The sequence below is a fragment of the Schistocerca cancellata genome, chromosome 1 (genome assembly GCF_023864275.1).
Source record: "Schistocerca cancellata isolate TAMUIC-IGC-003103 chromosome 1, iqSchCanc2.1, whole genome shotgun sequence".
NCBI classification, from domain to species: domain Eukaryota; kingdom Metazoa; phylum Arthropoda; class Insecta; order Orthoptera; family Acrididae; genus Schistocerca; species Schistocerca cancellata.
Window position 1 is genome coordinate 1,094,790,934 of NC_064626.1, and position 22,706 is coordinate 1,094,813,639.

At 40.4% G+C, this 22,706-nt stretch overlaps 1 protein-coding gene across 3 annotated transcripts in view; it reads left to right on the plus strand.

Moving 5' to 3' along the window:
- The window catches only part of LOC126091602 (epidermal retinol dehydrogenase 2-like), a 137,948-nt gene extending 123,610 nt beyond the window's left edge, over positions 1-14,338 (plus strand). For all 3 annotated transcript variants that reach the window (XM_049907075.1, XM_049907077.1, XM_049907076.1), the window contains 3 exons: positions 7,495-7,742; positions 7,920-8,045; positions 13,685-14,338. In XM_049907075.1, the coding sequence (XP_049763032.1) occupies positions 7,495-7,742; positions 7,920-8,045; positions 13,685-13,757 (447 nt within the window). In that variant the 3' untranslated portion in view covers positions 13,758-14,338. The remainder of the gene's footprint in view (positions 1-7,494; positions 7,743-7,919; positions 8,046-13,684) is intronic.
- The last annotated feature ends 8,368 nt before the right edge of the window (positions 14,339-22,706 follow it).

The window sequence follows — 22,706 nt, forward strand, 5'->3', positions numbered from 1 at the left end:
CATTATCCAACGAAGTAAATACAAATTCCGTATTGTTCATCTTCGAATTTCAATGTACTACGAAAATCCGACTGGTAATACTGGGATTTTTGTCAATATGGCCAACTCTACATTCTGAATTTTTTTCCTACCTGTGAGAAGAGATGGTTGCTAATAGGAACCTGATGAAATGTGAATCACATGCAGTATTCTCTTCACCATAAGAATAATACGAATATAAACATTTTGCCATGTATTCTTTCGTGTTTGCTTCTATCTCATTTAAATCCTGTCTGCCAAATGAACTACGAAACTAGAGTGAGACAACAGCAAACGCGGCAGAATATACGTATCGTGTCATGTTTATATTCGTATTACTCTTATGCCTAATAGTGATATAGTCAGAAATGAAGCACGGCAACTGACTAGATTTTTGAATCTAAGATGACTAATTTCTGTGTAGAATTTGATGTACTAAAGAAGCGGCCGCAAAGATTTTCAAACAGAGAAAAATTTTCGCCAAACTCTCATTCAGAACATGTTCTATCATACGCAGTCTATTATTTGGTTCTTGTTGATCATTATCAAAGAAAGCAGCAGTGTAAGTAACAACAAATAGCAGTCTCTTGCCATTGTTTCGCTAATGAGACGATTCCTCTCTTTTTTTAATTGTAGGCGGCGGTAGCGCGCACAAAAGCAAGCCATGCCGCGAGCAGCGACAGGCCGTAAACACGCACTATCAGAATGCGACAAATAAAGCATGACACAGTATAGTAATGCATTTTCAGCTTGGAGTGACTGACGTAAACACCTATAACATAGAAAACGGCACTTATCAGATCAAAGCAAAATAAGCAATCGATTCAAACCAAACGAAGCACGTGAAAAAGGAAGGTATCCGTATAAATACGGACGGAGCGCCTGACGCATAGCAATGGCTACCTGGTAAAGCTTAACTGCTAAGCTTTCGACTCGAACCAAACTACTGTAGCTGTATCGTCATTCATTCGACCTAAATTGTGTCACATATTACAATGGACCAACTTTGTTTCGATTTGGAGGTGCGGCCTAAAACTTCTCTCTCCCCTTGAATTTCGAGTCTCAAATTTCAGGCACGGCTTAGATTTGGGAATTTTTTTTTCCTTTATTTCGAGTCTCATTTTTCAGGTGCGGCTTAGATTCGAGTGCGGCTTACATTCGAGTAAATACGGTATATTCATTCTCCTCATCATAAGTTAGTGTCCAATTTATTTATTTATTTTTATTTGGTCCTGTGACATCGTGTTTAGATATAATAAAAGTCAAATTATAGTGCACAGATAAATATTACAAATTTTTCATACAATGACAACACAGAATGTTTCCTACAGACAACGCAGTTATACAGTACACATATATGGACACAGACAATACAGAAATTAATCACGATACACATTCAGTCTTAGAAATGTTTAATACACATGCAATAGATATGATATAAATGATTCCTATACATAATACGGCTAGACAGTAGATGCATATGATCACATTTATACAATTTACAACACATGTTCACCATTTCAGATAGAGGTAGTATTTGCAATGGTTGGTAATTTTACTTTGGAGTTAGATACCGTGTTCCAATTCATTTGATAAGAAATTCATTAAAAGAGTAGAAATTGTGGTTCATCAGAATAGCTTTAGCCTTCACTTATTTATTTTGAACAGGGTTTCTTTAATTATCACTTTATGGTGGATGAGAGTTATTATACAATTGTGTAGCACTATGTAGGACACTGTCCTGGTAAGCAGATGTTCTGACATGAGAGAAATGAATATTACTGCAATTTCTTATTTCTTTATTATGTACAGAGCTGTTTTGTTTACAAGCATTGAAAGTTGTTAAAATATCCCTTACAAATACTATGGCTTCATGTATATACAAGCACAGAAGGTTGATGACTTTTAATGTTTGGAAAAGAGAACAATATGAATCTTTTCTCTTTTTGTTGCAAATGATTCTAACAGCTCATTTTTGTGTTTTGAATGTAGTTTAGCTACATGGTGAATTTCCCCAGAATATGCTTTCATACCTGACTACAGATTGGAAATGTGCGTGATATGCCTGCAATCTGTTTCTCTATTGCATCTTGAGTTCAATATCCACAGGATATAGCCAATATATGACATCTTACTTGTTGGAGCCTGAATGTGTGTGTTTTCTACTTGAGATCATCCTACATATGTGTTCCCAAAAATTTCACATCATCAGTCAGTTTTAAGCTTTTGTTGTTTATTTTCAAGTGGAGGTGATTCTGTTTGTTTTTATTGCATGTTTGAAAGTTCATGGCTACAGTTTTTTCAGTGTTTATAATAAGTTTATTTTTTTCTTTCAAACCTGTCTGACAGTTGCATCAGTGTCCTATCTGCTGATGACTGAAGGTCTTTTTTATATGTTCCTGTCATCAAAATGCTTGTGTCACCCACAAACAGAATTTTTCTTTGGCATGAAGGAATAGGATTCGAGCTAATGCAAACCCTTGTTGCACACCATATTTCATGAAAATTTCTCTGATGAGTTTCTGTTCTTATGATGTGTCCAGCTGTGTGTCATGTTTAAGAATAACATTTTGTTGCAGGTTTGTGAGATACGATTTGATCGATTCATTTGGAAAACCTTTAATACCCACACTTTCTATTTTGTGTAGTAGAGTAGTGTGATCTGTAATGTCAGACACTTTAGACAAGTCCAGAAATATTCCATTAGCCATTTCCTGTTGGTCTATGGCTTTCAGGATTGCATTTACATACTCATAGACAGCTGTGTCTGTGGATCTAGATTTCCAGACACCATGCTGATGGTTTGATAGTAATGAATATTTGTTTGTAAATTCCGGTAGTCCATTGCAAAAGAGCTTCTCAAAGATCTTTGAGAGTGAATTTCAGAGGATCAACAATATACTTCCCTGTTAGTTTTATAAATCTGTCTGGAATATCACCAATACCACATGAAAGTTTTGTTGGTGAGTTTACTGCCAGTATGAGCTACTCTTGTGTGATCTGTTTGAGAAATATTGAGCCTTTGAGAGGTGTGTTTTTAGTGTGGTGGTTTTTTGTATAAGGTCATTTGCAATATTGCTAAAATAATCAATAAAGATATTAGTTGCTGTGTTGGCACCAGATACTTGTCCACTTTCCAACTGCAGCTTAATTCTGTTTGCAACTGCCTTTACACTTGTTTCAGATCTGATAATGTTCCATGTGGCCCTTACCTTTTTTATGAGATATATTAATCATTTCTCTTTTTTAATGAGGTCATGGTAGATCTTCTTGTATATTTTTCTATAATTTCTTATTTGTTATGATACAGGGTTGTATTTTTCATATGACTCTAAGAATATTTTTGTTGCACTGGAGGTTTTTATGCCAGCTGGAAAGGCTATGTCAAAATAATGCTTATATGTATCGTGAAAGTTACTACTGAACATTTTATTTGTATCTGTCTCATTGTTCACTTAATCCCATATTTCTTGGCTTAGTAAGCAGCACAAGTGTATAATGTTACTATCAATGAAGTCCATAAACTTACTTATTTTTGACTGGTGGCCTTTTCGGTGAAAATACTTTCATGATTGCTGTAGCTTGTACTTATTACTTCAGTGCTGTGTGGGTAGTAGGTTTCTTGAATGAATGTTTGGTCTAGGGCAACCTCATTGTTTAAAAAGATTCTTGTTGGTGTATATGCAATGGAGTTTAGAATGAAACTTTTTGTCATGTTCAGTAGTTCGTCTCTATGATTTGACTGTTTCAAAAAAATCAATTTTGAAGTCACCACATGATCTTATTTTTGGTTGGTTTAGAGTATTTAAGAACATTTCTAGGTTACATAGAAAGTCTTCAAAATTTCCATCAGGGCATCTGTACATAGTGACAATAACAATGCTCTTACCAGAAAGTGCAATGGTTGCTATTTCAGAATCCTTTTCTTTTATACAATCAGGATTTGTTTCCATTGCTCTATAGTTTAAATTCTGCTTTACAAATATGATTGTTGCTCCATGTTTGTGACAAGATTGCACAATGAATTGCCTAGGAGGAAACAAGGAATGTTTAAAGTTGCTGCTTTCCTAGGCAATGTTGAATTATGCAAATGACATCAACATTTAGGTCAGATCCCAGTAGTACTTCTAGATTTTGTAACTTGTTTGCTATTGATCGAGCATTGTGATACCTTATACTAAAAGGGGAAGCGCTGATTTTGTTTTCTTTACTATTGTCATTGCTTTTATTCATTTCTGACGAACTGCTTACTTTAGGTAAGGTCATATATCTGTTTATTTTGTGGCTTATTGATTAGTTAACTGTGTATGATTACCTAAAGAGTAATAAGAATATGGATGTGTGCAATTAAAGCAGACATATGAGAAAGCTAATAAGAAAAATTATCTTAAAATATTATGAAATGGAAAATTTAAATCCCAAAATTTAAGTTGAGATGGTTACAACTGCATGTACCAGCAAAAAGCAGAGCCTGACTGACAGCAACTCCAAACAGATTAAGATACTTCTAGTTTTAAGTCAACTTTTCATCAACAGAAATAGTGTCTAGGATGTATGTTTTAGTTCTATATTCTTACGGTTACTGTAATTTTTTTTTTTTCGTCCAGTTATATTCTACATATTTTTAAACAGAGCTAAATATAGAATTAATGACACCACATGGGGGGCTATTAGTCTTTCTTCAGCAATTCAGTGTACTATCTTTGTATAAATATAGGGTTTGTATAAAAAGTAATGTGACTGATTTTTTGCTGATGCAACTGTACTCCACAGAGCGCACTCACCCGGGGGGAGGGGGGGGGGGGGATTGGTGGTGGTGGGTGTCTGGCCAAAAACGCATGGTGTGCCAGTCTCCTGTGGACTCTTGTCACGGCAGCATTATGCATCTAGTGGACACATTGTAGAGTTGTCAATCATGGTGCAACCTGCAGCAAACAATCAAGCAACATTACACCATGAAGTTTTGTGTGAAACTTGGAAAATTTGATATGGAAATGTTGGATATGTGTCAGCAAGCCTACGGTGAGGATTGCCTGTCAAAAGCACAGGTTTTCAGGTGGGTTAAGAGCTTTAAAGATGGCAGCATTGAGGACAAGGCCTGCACTGGACGCCAGTTAACCAGCAAAACTGACAAAAACATTGACCATGTGTGCCTTTCATTGAACACCGACCATCGGATGAGTGTCAGGATGATAGCAGAAGATCTCAGGCTTGATAAAGTGACAGTGCACAACATCATCACCAAAGAATTGTTGATGAGGAAGATCTGTGCCAAGATGGTCCCGAAGATTTTGTCAGGCGTTCAAAAGCAGACACGTGTGGACACCTGCAAAGACAACCTCAGAGCCTTGAAGCTGATCCAGAATTTTTAGATAATGTTATTACCAGATACAAAACCTGGGTGTTTTAGTACAACCCGGAGACAAAGCGCATGAGTGCCGAATGGTGTACTGCAACATCCCCATGTACAAAAAGGGCTTGCATGAGAAGATTGAAGGTGAAAGCCACACTGATTGTGGTTTTTGACATCATGAGTTTGTGCCTCCAGGCTAAACTGTCAACAGTGCTCAAGAGACTGAAGCCAGGGCCCATCGCATGGGGCTAGCCATTGCTGATGATTGGAAGTTGCATCATGACAACGTGCCGAGTCACACCTGCTTCATGGTGGCCAGCTACCTGGCCAAGAAAAAGATTCCCCAGCCCCCCTACAGGCCCATTGTGGCATCGCCAGACTCTTTTTCTTCCCCAAACTAAAAACTTGCCTGAAAGGACACTGTCATGGGACCCTGGACAAGGTCAAAGCCACCATGACAAGGGCTTTGAAGGCCATCCCAGACTCAGTGTTCGTGACAGCGTTTGAAGTGTGAGAATCTTGAATGCAGTGGGTTATTAACTCTGTAGGGTCATACATTGAAGAGTACTAAGTGGTTGTAGCGATATCTACAATAAATTTTGATTCACAAGCTCAGTCTCATTACTTTTTATGCAAACCCTGTATAATTTATTTTTAACTTTTGGTTTTTCTTTTGGAATATTAAGAGATCATTCTGAAATGGGGTTGTCATAAAGTCTCAATCCATTTATGAGAAATAATCGATGCATTTACATAATACATTATTATAATATAGTTCTGTGAAAACATGAGCCTACCACCACCACCACCACCACTACCAGGATAATCAAGAAGAATGCTTATGCTATAAGGGTGCATGTGGCTGTTGTTAGTGACATGATTGCACAGTTTATCTCACCTGGCTGTGCAACAAGAGTCCACTCAGAAATTTCACAAGGCAGCACCATTAAGAGCAAACATGCAGTTATTTGTCAGTAAGTTCCAAATAAATGGAAACATTGCAGATGAAGAACATTGTAGGAGACCTCTTGTACCACAAGAGGCCATTCAGAAAATTGGAGAAGCAATGGATAGAAGTCCAAATCCATCAACTCTTTGTTAATCAACAAATTAGACATGCCAAAATCAATGATTGTGAAAGTTTTGCACATTATGCTAAAAAATCTATATCACATTAAAGTGGTTAACAGATTAGACTATGAAGATGATGAAGCTTGCCAAGCTGCATGATAAGATGTAATAGAAATTGTTTACAGGAAACATTTACCTTGATATGCTGGAGCAATTCCTGAAACCATAGTTTCAGCAAGAAGGCTTTGCTGACTCTGTTGTGTTTCAGCAGGATGAGTACTCCTCTCATTTTACTCTTATGGCAAGGGAGTACCTAAACTGAAGATTTGCCAACAGATGGATTGGCAGATGTTCAACAAGACTGTGGCTATAATGTTCATGTGATTTGACACCCTTGAATTTCTTTACTTAGGTGTATATAAAGTCAAGAGTGTACAAAACAAAAATAAGGGATCTCCAGGATCAAAGAGCTTGAATCAGAGATGCAGTGTTGGCTCTTTGACAAGGTATGCTTCAGAATGAATTTATATCTGCTCTACAACAACGGAAGCACTGTTTCAAAATGGATGGAGGCCACGTTGCAGTGCAATGAAAATGTGTACACATATTGGCAATAAACATAAATGTGTATTATATATTTGCATTCATTATTGCCTAGAAACAGGTCTACACTTCATGACTACTCTGTATAGATACTTGAAAAGGAGGAAACAAGATTATAGAAAGGTTGTTGCTTGCACTTGTGATATGTAGATCAATGTAAATGCAATTAGGACTTCAAGATTTTGTAGATGTTAAGCATAGAGAATTCAGGTACTTAGACTTGAATGTCTTATTATTTTTAAAGACTAAAATAAGAAATACCTTTAAGTGACTTCCACCACTTTTTTCCAAGTAGTTAGTTGTACTTGAAATAAAATAGAATGATTATCATTATTCAGTTCTCTCTATTATCACATGAAGTGTGTTAAGTCAGTCTCATGACATGATTTCCCCTTATTATGGGCTACTTCTAAAAGTAATATTTGGTATTGATCAATTTTGTTTCACAGATCTTGGAAGCATTCTTGCCACGTATGATATCAAACAACCATGGACATGTTGTGGGTCTCTCTTCTATGGCTGGTGTAATGGGTATCACAAATTTGGTACCGTACTGTGCTAGCAAATATGCAGTTCGAGGGATGATGGAGGCTTTATCAGAAGAACTGCGGGAGAACTTGAAGAACTCTCAAATACATTTCACTACCATCTTTCCATTTATTGTTGATACTGGCCTGTGCCAGAAGCCACGTACCAGGTATGTGATAAATATAACAATAAGACACTATGTAACTAAAAAACTTTGCAGACAATTTTGTATCCAGTGATGTTTTAGCCAGAGAGTGTAGTTTTTCCACAGTATAAAAGTAACTATAAGATGGTTTATGTACAAAGTTGAATTTTATTTTATGTTTTTATTAATATTATATTTCAGGTTCCCCAGTCTTCTAGCTATAGTACAAATTCCAAAAGCAGCATCAGAAATTATTAAGGCAATGAGGAGAAACTACAATGAATATTCCATTCCAAATGGGCTGTTGGACTTAAATCATTTCCTCAGGTATGATCATTTTCTTTCTGAGAGTTGTGTTAAAACTTTTTATAATAGAAGGATATCTATTTACTTGTTATTTACCCATTCTATCTGAAAATTTCTAACTAAGAATACTGAATGGGTCACACAGTTTCTCAATTAACTCATAATCAGAAAAACAATAATTTTATTGGCACAATAAACTAAATTAGCTATAAAGGTATGGTATACTAAACAAATATTTAACTTTGTTATTTTAGACAGTCTTTGATAAATTCTTGTATTGTATAGAAACAGTTCTTCTGAAATAACATTTTTTACTTTAGCTCTGATTTGTTCTCTATTCAACTCAAAACGTATTATAGAACAACTTTGATGTACCTTGTGCTGTGGTGCCCTTTACATAGCCATTGACTAATTATAGATATGTCACTTGAATGACAGAGTGATGATAGTAAAAGTTATTTTTGGTAAAAATTGTAAATCTTCAGGAATAAAACACAGCTTTTTGTGAATATAAATACAAGGCACTGACTGGAGACTGAGCTCCCAGAAGTGGATGTTTACTGGTGAAGGAGAAAGACACTTGTCTCATTATCTTAACTGCTCACTTCTGCATAGTAAATATCCCTCTATGTGACACCCAAAAACAGAGTGCAATATGTGAGTGTTAGATATACAACTGCAAATTATGCACATTTTAATGTTTGAATGTCATACTTAACTCATGACATTAAATGCACAGCACAAACTGCCCAGTCTGTTTACTAACTTCCTTATTTTATATGTTCCACCACAGACTGTCTTCTTTCTACCCTCAGAGGAACTTAGTGGTTACCTCTCAGTTTATAAGGCACATTTCCAAATCTGCCCTCTATTCTTGATGGACCTATGTGATAGACAAAAATTTACGCACTGTTTTGTCTTTAATCAGTGAAGTTACTGGTACCCTTTCATACTGCGTGTGCATTTTTATGTTAAAGAGGCTTAGCCTTTGACAGTGTCTCTGCTAAACATCTTAAGCCTGTTTTTCACCAGGGGCAACCATGTGTCAGTTGTCTTGTTTAGTAGTTCCCCTTACCTCTCCTGGCTTTTTCTTGTATCTTATTAGTGAGCTAATTATTTTTAATGTCTCTTACTAGCATAATAGTTCCATACATAAACACCTTTTGTGTACACTGTTGTGATCAATAAAATTCAACTCTACATTGTCTTTGTAACATTTTGTCAACAAGCATTGCAGTTTTGTCTATCAGGAGTTTTTTTCCTTGTATATAATTTGTGTTGTCCTTTCAACTCTCCCCTTTATTGATATCAGCCCCAAAAACATTTCTTCTGCTTATTTCTGTAATATAACAATTATTTATTGCAAAATCCATTTGGTTGGCCTTCCATCAATAAATTAGTACTTTCGATGTCTTAAAATTTAGAATTTCTTCTAGAATTATTTCAGAGTTCTTATCAGATATGGGACTGACTGATATTTCCCTGTACCTTCCTAATTCATGCCTACTTCCTTGTTCAAAAATGGATGTACTTTACTCTGTTCTATTTTATTGTTTTTAAAACTTCTGATAGTGTTTTTTTCAGAATTTTCTGATTTTTACCTTGAATTTCATTAATTTAGTCTGTTTTATTATGTGCAATCAATTTATTTGCTGCAGTTAAAAAGAATTTATTGTATCTTAGGTATCTGCATTCATTTTTCCAACTTTTTGGAGATGACTGCATTCTGTACATAGTGAAATTCATCCTGTTCATTTCTTTATTGTCATCTTCAGCATACTTCTTTCATTTATCTCTTACTGTCTCGGTCACCTCATGCAAACCATAATAGTTTGTTTCAGCACAAAATGTGTAGTACTTTTGAAAACCTTTATTCATTCTTTCATATTCTTCTACTCGTAGAGTAAATAACACTAAATGATGATCTGTAATACTGATATATACTGGAGCATGTGGCTTTGATAGAAGTAAGGTCTTGGAAAATGAACTTGGAGTAAAAGAAGGCTGGGGGGGGGGGGAGGGGGGGGGGGATTAGGCCTACGTATTACATAGACATGGGGAACACACATCAATCTAGAGGAATGACCATGACTGATGAGTGTCATCAGAAATATGGGTAGATGTAAGAAGGAGAGATTAAAAATGAAAATGTGAAAGGGGTTAATAAGGATGTTAGTAACTGACTGTACAATACTATATTCATTAAAATTACAAGTAAAAAATAGAGTTAGACCTTAGGAGTCATGGTAGAGATCAGTGTACTGAAGTTTTTCTCGCTCTTCTTAATTACTGTCATTCTTTTCTTCTTTTCATCAGTTTCTTTTGGTACTTTCATCATCATCATCATCACCATCATCATTCCAACTAACTCGGTGGGTCAACAAATGAGGCTTCTCCACCAGTCATGGTTAACATTTTAAATGCTCTGGACGTGTTAATGTGCACACCTTTTTACCTGTCCCTATGTGCTCTGAATGTTCAGAGCACACAGGGACAGGTACAAATGCGTGCACGTCAACCAAACCAGAGCAGTTAAAGCATTAAATTTCACTCCCTCTTCAATGATGTCCCAGGTATATCCTCCTTGCATGGTGTTAGATTTCACCTTATTCTTGTACCTAAGTCTTGATCCTTCATCTCTGAGTTTCAGATCACACATTACTCTTGGTAGTCTTTCAGCATTCATGCATCTTGTATGCCCATATCATCTCACCTGCTCAATGTTATTTTGTCTGGTAGTCTTAAAATTTGAGCCTGTTTCAGGTTCCCACATTACAAGGGTCTGTCCCTCCATGTCTTTCTGACTATGCTATGGATAAACCTCATTTCAGCTGCCTGAATTTTGCTGATATCTTTACTTCTCATGTTTTTACTTCTCATGTTCATGTTTCACTATCATATCTCAAAACTGGAATGTAGTAAGTTTTGTAGATGATGCTCTTACATTTTTGTGGTACTTTCTTGTTTCATATTAGGTTCTCAACTGTTTGACAGAAGTTACAACATGCTTGGATCCTGTGGGTGATTTATTTTTCTTGTTTTCTTTGTCATTGTTACTTTATTTCTGTTTAATACCCCTCTCCCTCCCCCCCTTCCACCCTCCCTCCTCCCCCCCTCCAACACCAGCAGGGGTGCAATTCACACTACCCTTATGCAGCTTTACAAAGCCTTGATACAATCCTGCCTTGATTATGAGAGTCTGGTAAGCATTTCAGCATCACTCTCAGCCTTGTGGATACTGGATCCAATACACCACTGGAGGTTTGACTTGCAACACGAGCCTTTCAAACTAGCCCTGTGAACAGCTTACTTGTGGAGGCTGGGGTCCCTCCATTACAGATTATGGGCCAACAACAAATGGTTCTAATGGCTCTGAGCACTATGGGACTTAACTTCTGAGGTCATCAGTGCCCTAGAACTTAGAACTTCTTAAACCAAACTAACCTAAGGACATCACACACATTCATGCCTGAGGCAGGATTCGAACATCTGGCCGTAGAAGTCACGTGGTTCCAGACTGTAGTACCTAGAACCGCTCGGCCACTTCAGCCAGTGCCAACAACAGTATGTCAATTGTGCTACCCAAGTTCACAGCTTCCCTAAGCATCCAAACTACCTTCTCCTCTTTCCAATCCATCTTGCAATCCATTTCCTGCAACAATCATAGCTGACATCTGGTCCCTCATCTCCTTTTGTTTCCTCTTCCACCTCTCCTCTGGACTTACTCACCTCTGTGGTGCATCTCTTGGACACAGCTTTTTCGTCTTGACCTGTCACAAAGTCTGAAAGACTTGGTTCCTCTCGAGGCCCTCTGTCACCAATTTTTCTTAATCCTTGGTGCATCCTGGGGCTCAGAAGTAGTCTTTTCTGATGGCTCAATGGTTGCCAGTCAGGTTGGCTTTGCTTTTACTCACAGAGGACATATTGAACTGTGCTCCTTGCCAGATGGCTGTAGTGCTTTCACTATGGAGTTGGTAGCCATCTCTCATGCTCTTGAGTGTATCCATTCCTGCACAGATGGGTCCTTTCTCACCTGCAGTGACTCCTTAAGCAGTTTGCAAGTTCTTGACTGATGTTGCCTTTGCCACCCATTGGTCATTGGTACCCAGAATTCCCTGTATGCACTACAACAATGTGGATACTCAGTGCCTCTCACCTGGGCACCCGGCCATGTCAGGATCCCAGGGAATGAACTCGCAGATAGCCTGGCCAAACTGGCTACTAATAAACTGACTCTTGAGACTGGTATTATACCAACAAGTTTTAGGAATGGTTTAGTCTGCTTTACCAAACAAGCTACAGGTGATACAGGATACTACAAATTTGTGGAGGTCCTCCATGGAGACCTCTTGCAAGGAATCTGCAGTTATTTGCCAGCTGCACATCGACCATACTTGGCTGACTCACGGTCATCTCCTTCATCATGAAGACCCACCCATTGTCATTCTGGTTCTCTTTTGATGGTGGTCTATATTTTGCTAGACTGTCCCAATGTAGCCACCCTGCAGCAGACTCTTAATCTCCCTTACTCTCTATTAGGAGATGATGGTGCCGCAATGACTGACTTAGTTTTACGTTTTATTCATGAAGGAGGGTTTTACCACTCTGTTTGAGGCAGGGGCACTTAACATTATCAGTCCGCTGAGATGTCGGCAGAACACTCTGTTTCCTCCTTTGTCCAGACTGGGCTGCCACTAACTGGGCTTGGTGGTCCAGCCTGGCCCTGGCCCTACCTGCTCTTTTACTGTTCTTCTCCCTTCTCATGTGGTCTGTTAGACTTGTTCATCTCTTGTCTCTCTATGCCTCTCTTGTCGTGTTTGTGTTGTTAGTCTTTCCTATGCAATTTCTGAGGGGTGTGCCTCTGGTAATTGGTATAGGCTGGGAGGTGTATGTCCCCTCAGTGCACTCTGCTTTCAGGGGCCTCTGGCTGCTGCCTAGATAGGGCACCTTACCTTCCTCTCTTCCTCTGTCTCTCTTTCTTCTTTTTGTCTCTTATCTTGCCTTTGTTGACCTTTTGTAGACCTTGGGGTTTTCTTCCCCTGGGTTTTACATGACAGGCTCTCCCTGATCTACTGTCATGTAGATCTGTCTGTTTGAGGAAAAAGGGACTGATGACTTAGTAGTTTTGTCCCTATAATCATCCAATCAACCATCTAATCTGCATTCCCAACACTCCACTGTGTCAGACAGTCATTCATATAATATTTATTTGCCATGATGACACATTACAGTGCACTCTTCTGCAGGACACATGATTTCTCTTCTTAGAAGCAATGCTATAGCATAGTTTACCCAACTCCTGCTCTCAGAGATGTTGATACAGTATGACTTGGAGAACAGCATTGTGATCTGCAAAGATAAGATGTATCCCTCAGTACATCTACTGCTAACGTACTGTACTCCTCTATATTTATGTAGCTTCCTCCTCTGGGTGTCCACAACATATCACTTAGCATGGTTTTCATTACACTCAAGAATCTAGTTCTATTAACCATCACTTAAACTCATAAACATAAGAAATAAGTTGTTTATTTTTAAACTGTTTTTCATATAGCTCATTTTATTGTGCAAAAATTATTTTAACTGTTAAATAAACTTTTTATTTATAAATTTATATAAATAGAGAAAAACAAGTAATTCTAATTTTTTTTTAATTTTAGGTTGCTGCCACTGAAAGCAACAAACACAATTAAGGATTTTGTTGACAGTGGAGTGGGTGCCCATGATGAGTGAATAATCAGAAATAAAACAAAATGTCTTCAACTAGCAACTTGGATGTCATTCTTCTACAACAATTGTAGGAATGATAAATTTTGTTTGTAAATACCAGAAGTTTACAACACAGAGACTTGAATGAGTGAGCTTCATGTCAAAATGTGAATATTGACATGTACATAGGCAGTTGTATAGAAAACATCAGATATTTTACAGTTGAAATATTGTGTAGTCTTTTTCTATTACCAAATCACTTACATATGTGGAGTTCAGAAACAAAATTATAATTTTCTGTGATTCGCCATTAATTTTAGTGAAATATTTGGCACAAGATAGGAAAAAGATACTTTTTCCCTTGCCAACAGTAACACATGTTGTTGGAATTATTGATATATTTTACCTACAAAAATAATGACCAACTTTTGCTGTGTGCTATTCATAAAAAAGCAGAGCTGAAAGACATCCAAAGCAGGAAAATCAAATGAGATTTTCCAGTAACAGATTGTACCCCTTATGAACAAAAAGTATTTCTCTTCATCATAAAAGTATGGTGATGAGTTAGAAGAAGTTGAAAAGACTTCCACAAATGCCAAAAATAATTTAAGGGACACACATGTTCCAACAGCATTTATTTCTCTCTCTCCATTTTGTACAACAATTATAGAATTTTTTTGATACAACACCACAATAAATATAATTGTGTAAACTTACAGATAAACATGTGATTTTAAAGTGAGTATCTATTTGTCTTTGCACAGTGTACAAAAATAAATCATATATATTTTTATATATGTGATATTCTGTAATATATAATGGCATTTATGTTATGCAACAAATATGTATTTTTGTACTAGAATACAACATTCTTGCCATCAGTGCTATGTTTTGTGTCTGGATGTGTTTGCAACTCTCATTTGTGCTGTCATTAATACATTTTCCTACATTACTTTGTTACTACCTCTAAAATTGATAATGACACCACTTTGTTATCCCTCAGTCCAGTTAATGGTGCAAACAAGCTGTTCACTAAAATTCTTCCATAACAAAGTTCAGGAATTGGAGGAAAAATAATACCTAAGGTCCTTAATAGTTAGTGTGGTTTTTTCCTTCCTTTTTTTTGTATGAGTATTTAAGTAGAGTAGAGGGGGGGGGGGGGGGGGAGGGTTGAGAAGGTACCCATTTAGGACTGCACAAACTACTTAGAAACATTGCATGGCCTTCTTCTGTGACCATATTTCTTTCATTATTTTGTTGTTAGCTTGTTCCCTTGCTTCAGAAAATGTTTCCCCTTTGTTTCCTTGTGTTAATGTGTATGTAATGTGTACTTTTGATCTTGTGGTTCAACACTGTTACATTATATACACAGTAAAATAAATGTTACAATCAAGATTTCCCTGTTTGTGATCAGGTGTTGAACAAAGGATGATTGCATACTAGGACTCCCTGGGGGGAACGCGTAACAAAATTTACACACTTAAAATGAACAGTGGTGGTAAGAATGCTGTTACACGAATACATGGATGAAAATGTCCCTTTGTAATAAAAGAAAGCTTTTGTGGGGCGGCGGGTGGAATAAATTGTTAAATGTTCCTATTATTTATTTAATGCTGTTGTTCGCCGTTCTCAACACTGGCTCTCTAACTACAATATTGGCAACCAGAAAGTGATTAGCAAAACGTGAAGCCTGTAATTAGAATTCCTAGTGCCCACTTCATCTGAGAAATACATTTATAGCTACAGCTTATAGCTCTGAGTAATTAGGAGATTGTCTGGGATTCATAATCGAAAACCATTCTATCTAAAATGTTCACTATATTCTGAAAGTCACAAACCAAAAAGAATCCACACAATCCAACTACCAGAGCAGTTCAGAGTCTAATGCGCTGATGCCACTATAACTGTTCAAATTAAATGTTTAAGTGAATGCTCATCATAATTTGATGATAATGTTCATCAAATGCCACGCTAAATAATGGTAGAATGTCTGTCCCGCGGCGGCACGTGAAAATACAACATACACAAACTGAAGATAGATCATTAAAGTCATCCCAGAATTAACACTTCACTCGAGAATGATTTCATGGTTAAGCGTATCCCGAGTAACTTATTACGGCATCCGAGGCTGTTTATAGCAATGATACTGACGCTACGTGATGCGACTCCCGGCACAGGTGGTGCGCTAATCAGCATCTGGAGAGAACTGGGGCCTTCTTCCTTCTCTTCTTCCACTTCTGAAGGCTGATGGCAGCTATTTACGAAGGATTTACCGGTAGGCATTGCCTTCATCTTAAGGTTTGGGGGAAACTTGTTATCTTTATTTTTGTGTGTTTTGTGGGAAGGGCATGGGTGGTGTTAGGAACTTAATTTATTTTGTTTTCTTCTTACTTAATTGCGTTGGTTTCTTGAGGTTGCAGTGCTTCATCTGTCTATCATTGCAACAGGTCGTTTGTGTCGTTCTCGTGGTGGTGGTGGTGCTCCAAGGTCCCTGATGAGATGATTTGTCGACGTCTGCGTCTTCTCGTAAAAATGTCTAGCGATCTTCTTATGTCTTTCGAGGACTTCCAACTCTTCTGCAGCTTCGTGGAGGTACTGATGTGGAAACTGGCAGTGTACATGGTAGACTCTGCGTAATATTTTATTTTGTAATGACTGCAGCCATTGAATATGCGTCTTAGCAGCAACGCCCCAGACTTTGCAAGCGTAGTCAAACAGAGCGCGGAGATACATCCGATAAATAAGGAGGCCGTTCGCGATAGATAATTCAGACTGCTCGTTGAGTATAGGGTATAAAGCCCCTAGGCGCTGATGAATCTTCTTTCGAAGGTCTGTGATGTGCTGGTACCACTTGAGTTTCTTGTCCATGATAACCCCCAGGTATCTTACTGATGACAGCCAGGTTAGTTGCGTTCCGTAAAGTCGTAGTTGTCGTTGTGGCATAGTCCTTTTCCATGTAAAGATAATAGTCTGCGTCTTCGTCGGGTTGAAGCTGATCCTCCAGCGAGCTGTCCAGTCTTCTAATCTGTTAAGACTTGCCTTCTCCACCCTGGGTACTGTTGGCATGTCAGAAGTGTACATTATGTACAGAACCGGTCCAAGAACCGATCCTTGGGGTACGCCGGCGTTGATGTTGCACGCACGAGAGACTGCATTGTCAAGTCGTACCACAAACGTCCGATGCTCGAGGTAGGATGCTATCAGTTTCACATACACTCTTGGCAGTCGAAGTGTGTGGAGTTTCCAGAGTAGTCCGTGGTGCCAGACGCTGTCAAACGCTTTAGTTACGTCTAGCAGGACTGCACCGCAGAATTCTCGTCGATTGAAGGCGTCTTTAATGTACTCAACTGATCGAAGAATTAGCTGAGTAGTCGAATGTCCACTACGAAAACCGAATTGCTCCGGTGGTAAGATGTCAAGTTGTGTCGCCAGGCGTTGAAGAAGAAGTCTCTCAAAGAGCTTGCTGACATGAGGAAGCAAGCTGATTGGTCGATAGCTGGTGGGGTGCTTCTTGTTTTTGCCCAGTTTCGGTACTGCTATGACGACAGAGTGCTTCCATGCAGCAGGAAACGTAGCTGTCGTAAGGATCCAATTAAACAGCGCATCAAGATGAACGATCGCCGACCGGGGTAGTTGCTTGAGTACTCTGCCGGTGATGTCGTCCGATCCTGGTGCCTTGTTGTTTGGAAGCATTCTAATGCCCACTTGTACTTCTTCAGGTGTGATTGGGGTGATTGGTTCTTCTTCTTCGACGTCTTCTTGTAGTAGGGCGGTGACTTCTCGTTCGATATCAGCAGTACGTTGCAAGTCGACTCGGTCTTCTAGCGGTTGAAAGTTGGCTTCGAAGACGTCTGCTAGCATGTCAGCTTTCTCTTCAGGTCGATAGGCTGTTCGGTCTTCAGTCGTTAATGGTGGCGTTCTCGTTTTCCGATTCGTGAAGTGGCTCACTGTATGCCATCCTAGTGGATCGGGTGTGAAGCTTGCCTGCCCATCGCTGGTTACAATGTGCAGCAATGCCGGCTCGGATTTCTGGTCGGAGTTGGTTAATACGACGTTTGAGAGCTGCATTGCGCGTGATGCGCCATTCTCTGCACAGTCGATTTCACGTCCGGATGGAGGCGAGGATGTCCGGTGGCAGGCTGGGCACTGGGCACCACAGGGTGAAGCGGCTGCGGCGGTGGTGTAGCTTCATGTTAGGCGTCAGTGACAATGTTGGTGAGTCGGTTGAATGAATCTTGAGTGATGTCTTCGTCTTCGTCGATGAATGCAGAGTCTACATGCTCGCGGAAGCGATCCCAGTTCATTCGTCGTAAATTTAGTCGTCCAGGTACATGTTCTGCTGTCACTCGTAAGCTGAAGAGGACCGGAAGGTGGTCGGAATTAAGTCATTGAATCACGTCGGCGTCGAGGAATTGTGGTATTCCTTTTGTAATTGCAATGTCAATGACATCTGGCACACCCCGCGAGGGATAGCATGTGGGCTCTTCAGGGCCGCATGCGTGAGCGTGGGCTTCTTCAAGTGCCTGGAGAAGAATTCGTCCACTCCAGTTGGTTACTGTCGAGTTCCATGCAGCGTGTTTACAGTTCAAATCTCCTGCTATGAAGAGTTTGCCTGGTACACGTAGGAGCGATCTTGCGTCTTCAAGAGTGATGATTCTTCGTGGACTGCGGTAGACAGAGATGAATGTGATGGGTCCTGTTTGTGTTTCGAGAAGAACTGCTGATGATTCGATGTGCTGAGTGATGGGCGGGTGAACTTCGTGATGTTGGATGGAGTTGTGGATGAAGATGGCGGTGCCCCCTCCATGAGTCGGTCGATCCCTTCGATAGCAGTGATAATTTACAATATTGCTACATGTGCCTGGTTTTAGAAACGTCTCGTTAACGAGGCAAACATCGATGTTGTGGTCATACAGGAACTGCTGCAGTTCGGAGATGTCTTGAGTAAGGTTGTTTGCATTATAAGCAACAATCCTTAGTTCTTCCAGCCTTGGTGCTCTAGGCATGCTGGAGTGTTCTTGTAGCTTCAATGGCTGCCGTGACGGCTCTTGAGACCGCCGTGTCGACTGCGACGGCGATGGTGTTGGGCAGCTGTGTTAGCTGCTTAGTAACGTCAGCCAAGGTGGTGACGATGCTTGTCAGTAATTTGATGATATCTGCGTCGTTCTGTGGAGCTGTTTGAGGCTGTTGGCGCTGTCTTTGAGAGGCAGGCATTCGTGGTGGTGCAGTAGGTGCAGCTTCTGTTTGCTGAGCAGAGGCTGCAGCAGCGTAGGCCGCTGTGAGTCGTGCCTGGGCCGGGTTGCGAGTGCGTAATGTAGGCCAGGAGCATCCATCAGCAGGAGGCGGTGGTGGTGGTGGTGGTGGTTGCCGTCGCGGTTGCATTGTAGAAGAGTTCTTAAGTGGTGGTAATCCTCTTCTCCTCCGGTTGTCCTCAAGTTTGCTCTATGAGGGCCGCCGCAGAGTCCGCATGTAGGTGTTTTTCCCTCTTGAAGTGTGCACGTTCAGCTGTCATGTGCACCGCCGCATTTGATGCACATGATGGGCATCGTACATAGGCGGGCAACGTGTCCGAAGCCCTGGCAGCGGAAGCACTGTATTGTGCCCCGCGTCTTTCGCAGTTTTTCAACTGTGACAGTTAGGTTGAAGAATCGCGTAACATTGAAGATACTGCGATGTTGTGGAGTGTCCTGTAGGATGACAACTCGGTGTCCAGAAAGTTGATTAGTGCCTGGCATGTGATGGTAGTCCACTTTGGAAGCGACGTATCCCATCTCCTCCAGTTCTTCTTTCACATCTTCATGCGGTAGTCTCTTTGGGATTCCTTTGATCAGTGCTTTGATGGTGGGCAGCCTATCCGCCTGGAAAGTGTAATTCGGGATTCCCTGCTTCCCAAGTGTGTCCATTACTAGTACGTAGTCCTCTGTGGACGACAATGTCAGCTTTAGTAGGTCCTCCCCGATTTGCTTCACTGTAAATGACTGTTTACAATTGTCTTTCAGCCAGTTACGTAATTTCTTATAGTCCTGTTAGAATTGCAGGACGATTGGCGGAACTTTTCTAGAGGCTGCAGTTGGCGGTGCTTGGTCGGTGTTTTCACCGACATCTTCTTCGTGATGCTGTTCAGCTTCCTCAGGGCGCTGCTGCTCAGCACGGCCGCGCTGGTGGGCTGCCAGGGATGCAATGGCTAGTTGCCCCCGTTCCTTGCAGCGGCTGGTAGCGATTGGAAACCTCTAGTTCCCGAGCAACAATGAGAGGTCTAGGACGCGCTTGCTTCTTAGCCGGAGGCTGCTGGAATCCGTCAGTGGGCGGCTCGTCCCGCACAAATAGTCTGTCAGTTGTGCGTGGGCGAGATCTTCTCCTTCGCTCCTCTTCACGACGACGCGCAATGCATTCATCTGCGGCGTTGTCGGCATCATGTCATAATTGCAGTCCATTTCGGCGTCCTGTAGCTGCTTCGCAGCGTGGGTACTATTACCTCCCCCCGCTGCGGGTCGGTTCGTCATCGGTGTGTCGGCTGATGGCGGGGCAGCCGACGGGGCAAGCCCCATCGGACCGCGGCCGGCAGACACGTGATCGCTCGCATCTCGAGCGCGCGCTGACACCCCCTCCATACTGTGCGACATCTCAGTCGGCACTCTCTTCCTCCTCACGCAGCGTTCTTACATATAAAGCCGCGGTGCGGAAGGCTAAGGCAACGCCTGATCAAATCTGCTTTAAAATTTAATTACACTACACGCAGTAGGCGAGCTCTGAACTTGCTCTTTGGAGATACGCTATAGCTATAGTTTTATAGTTATTCTGTTGAAACTTCTCACATTTTTATGATTATAGTGGATCTCCCTTCTACTTAAATTTAAACATCCTAGCTTTATTTATTCGCCTACTTAATCTATCTTGCTTCCTTAATTTCTAAGACAAAAACCAGAAAATCATGAATTTCAACTAAAATTTTAATTTGTGAGATCCAAATACTGTTTCTATTAAATTATTATGCAAAAGGAATCTAAATATAAATTTTTAATTTTCTAGCTCTTTCCTGTTGCGCCAATGATTTTTACAGAAAAACATCCAAATTTCGAAAATGGTTAAAGTTATTGAACTGATATCCAACACATATTGATTTTGTATTACTCCTGACATGCTAGAAACGTTTCAGATTATTTACTTGATTTTTAAAGTATTGCGCAACATTTATGACGTCAGAGCTAGTTACAGCGGACTCGCTGGCACACAATGGAAAGACTGATGTGAATTTTATAAGGCGTGAGTAGGCTGCTTCCCTACACTTTGTCTAGTTTTATGGTCTGTGCAATGTCCTCATAAACATATCTAGATCACTAGATATTATATCTTCACGTTATATTGAAGGAAACATATTTTTGGATTGTGCTTCACCTGCAGTTCTGCTCTTTTGGTGGTGATCATACTGGAGTTGGAGATAGTGTGTGTGTAATGTTGTTCTTAATTAAGACAGTGAATAATGATAGGAAGACCAAAGTAAAATTCAGTATGCTTTTCAAAATCAGTTTATTATTTGCCTCAGTACAAAATGCAGTCCACTTAACTAGTGTAGGCCAAATGTGTCAAGTACCTGTGGCACACACTGAAGAGTAACTATCTGCTCTGTCAAAGCAAGCTAGTAATAAACTGAGAATATACTACACAACTGGGCCACCTGTATGTACTGATCAGCTGGAAAATTATGACCACATACCTAATAGCCAGAGTTGGACCACATATGCGCACACACACAAGTCACCTAATTCCCATAAATTCTAGGGTGAAGGGGGGGGGGGGGGGGGTAATGACCTCTGAACGCCAGATTCAGCCACATCCCAGATGTGTTCCATTGGGTTCAGATCTGGTGAATGTGAAGGCCAGCATATCAACTGGAACTTGTCACTGTGTTCCTTGAATCACTCCATCACATTCCTGGTCTTGTGAGATGGGGCATTATGTTACTGAAAAATGTCCCTGCTGTCGGGAAACACGATTGCCATGAAGGGGTGTAAGTTGCCTGCAACCAGCGTATGATACTCCTTGGCCATCATAGTGCCTTGCACAAGCTTACTGGACCTATGTGAATCTTCCCAAGAGCGTAACAAATCTGCTGCCACTGCTATACCCTAATACATGTGTTTTCGCCTGGAAGATGGCAGATTGTACCCTCCCATTGGCATGAACGACCAGTGCTGATGGTCACACGTCCATCTCAGATATAATTTTACCAATGCTGGCTTTGTTAGGGCTTTGATTATCTGTCTCCATGCCCCGAAATGATGGACATCGTACCACCCCTCCTAATGTGGTATTCTGTCACCCACCCTATTATACATCATAATAGTCCTTACCTATGCCACTCACACTCCCAACCATTTGCCACAGTGATCATCCCAGTGACAGGCCAAGGTGCAACATCTACCCAGTCCACTCACCCAGTACCTCCTTCTCCAGTCCTGTCACCCACTGATCCTATCCCTTCAGAGGCCAGTTAAAGCAGCCATGTCATACACCAACTCTGCTGCAAACACTGCACAGCTTTTAACGTGAGATGACTGTCAAGCAGTTGTCCACCAGAATTTATGGCCAACACTATCAAACTGTTGCCAAGAACAAAGTTGACCACCCAGTGGCACAACATGCAACTGAGCTCAATATCCTCAATTTCAATAGCTGCTTCACAACCAAGGCCATCTGGAAGCACCTGTATCTCTGAATTACACAGATGGAAGTTACATCACATCCTCCACTCCATCAATCCTCTTGTTCTCAATTCCTGGTAACCCACTGATCCCACACACTCCATCCAACAGTTTACCCTCCCTCTGTCCTATCACGCCCTCACAGTGCATGCCACAATGTCACATTCAGCACGTGCCACTCCCCACTAGCTCCAACAACTTTGTGTCACATGCCTGACCCAAGTACTTTCTGTCTCCCATAGAGATTTTCTGTCTGTATGTGAAGGTTAAT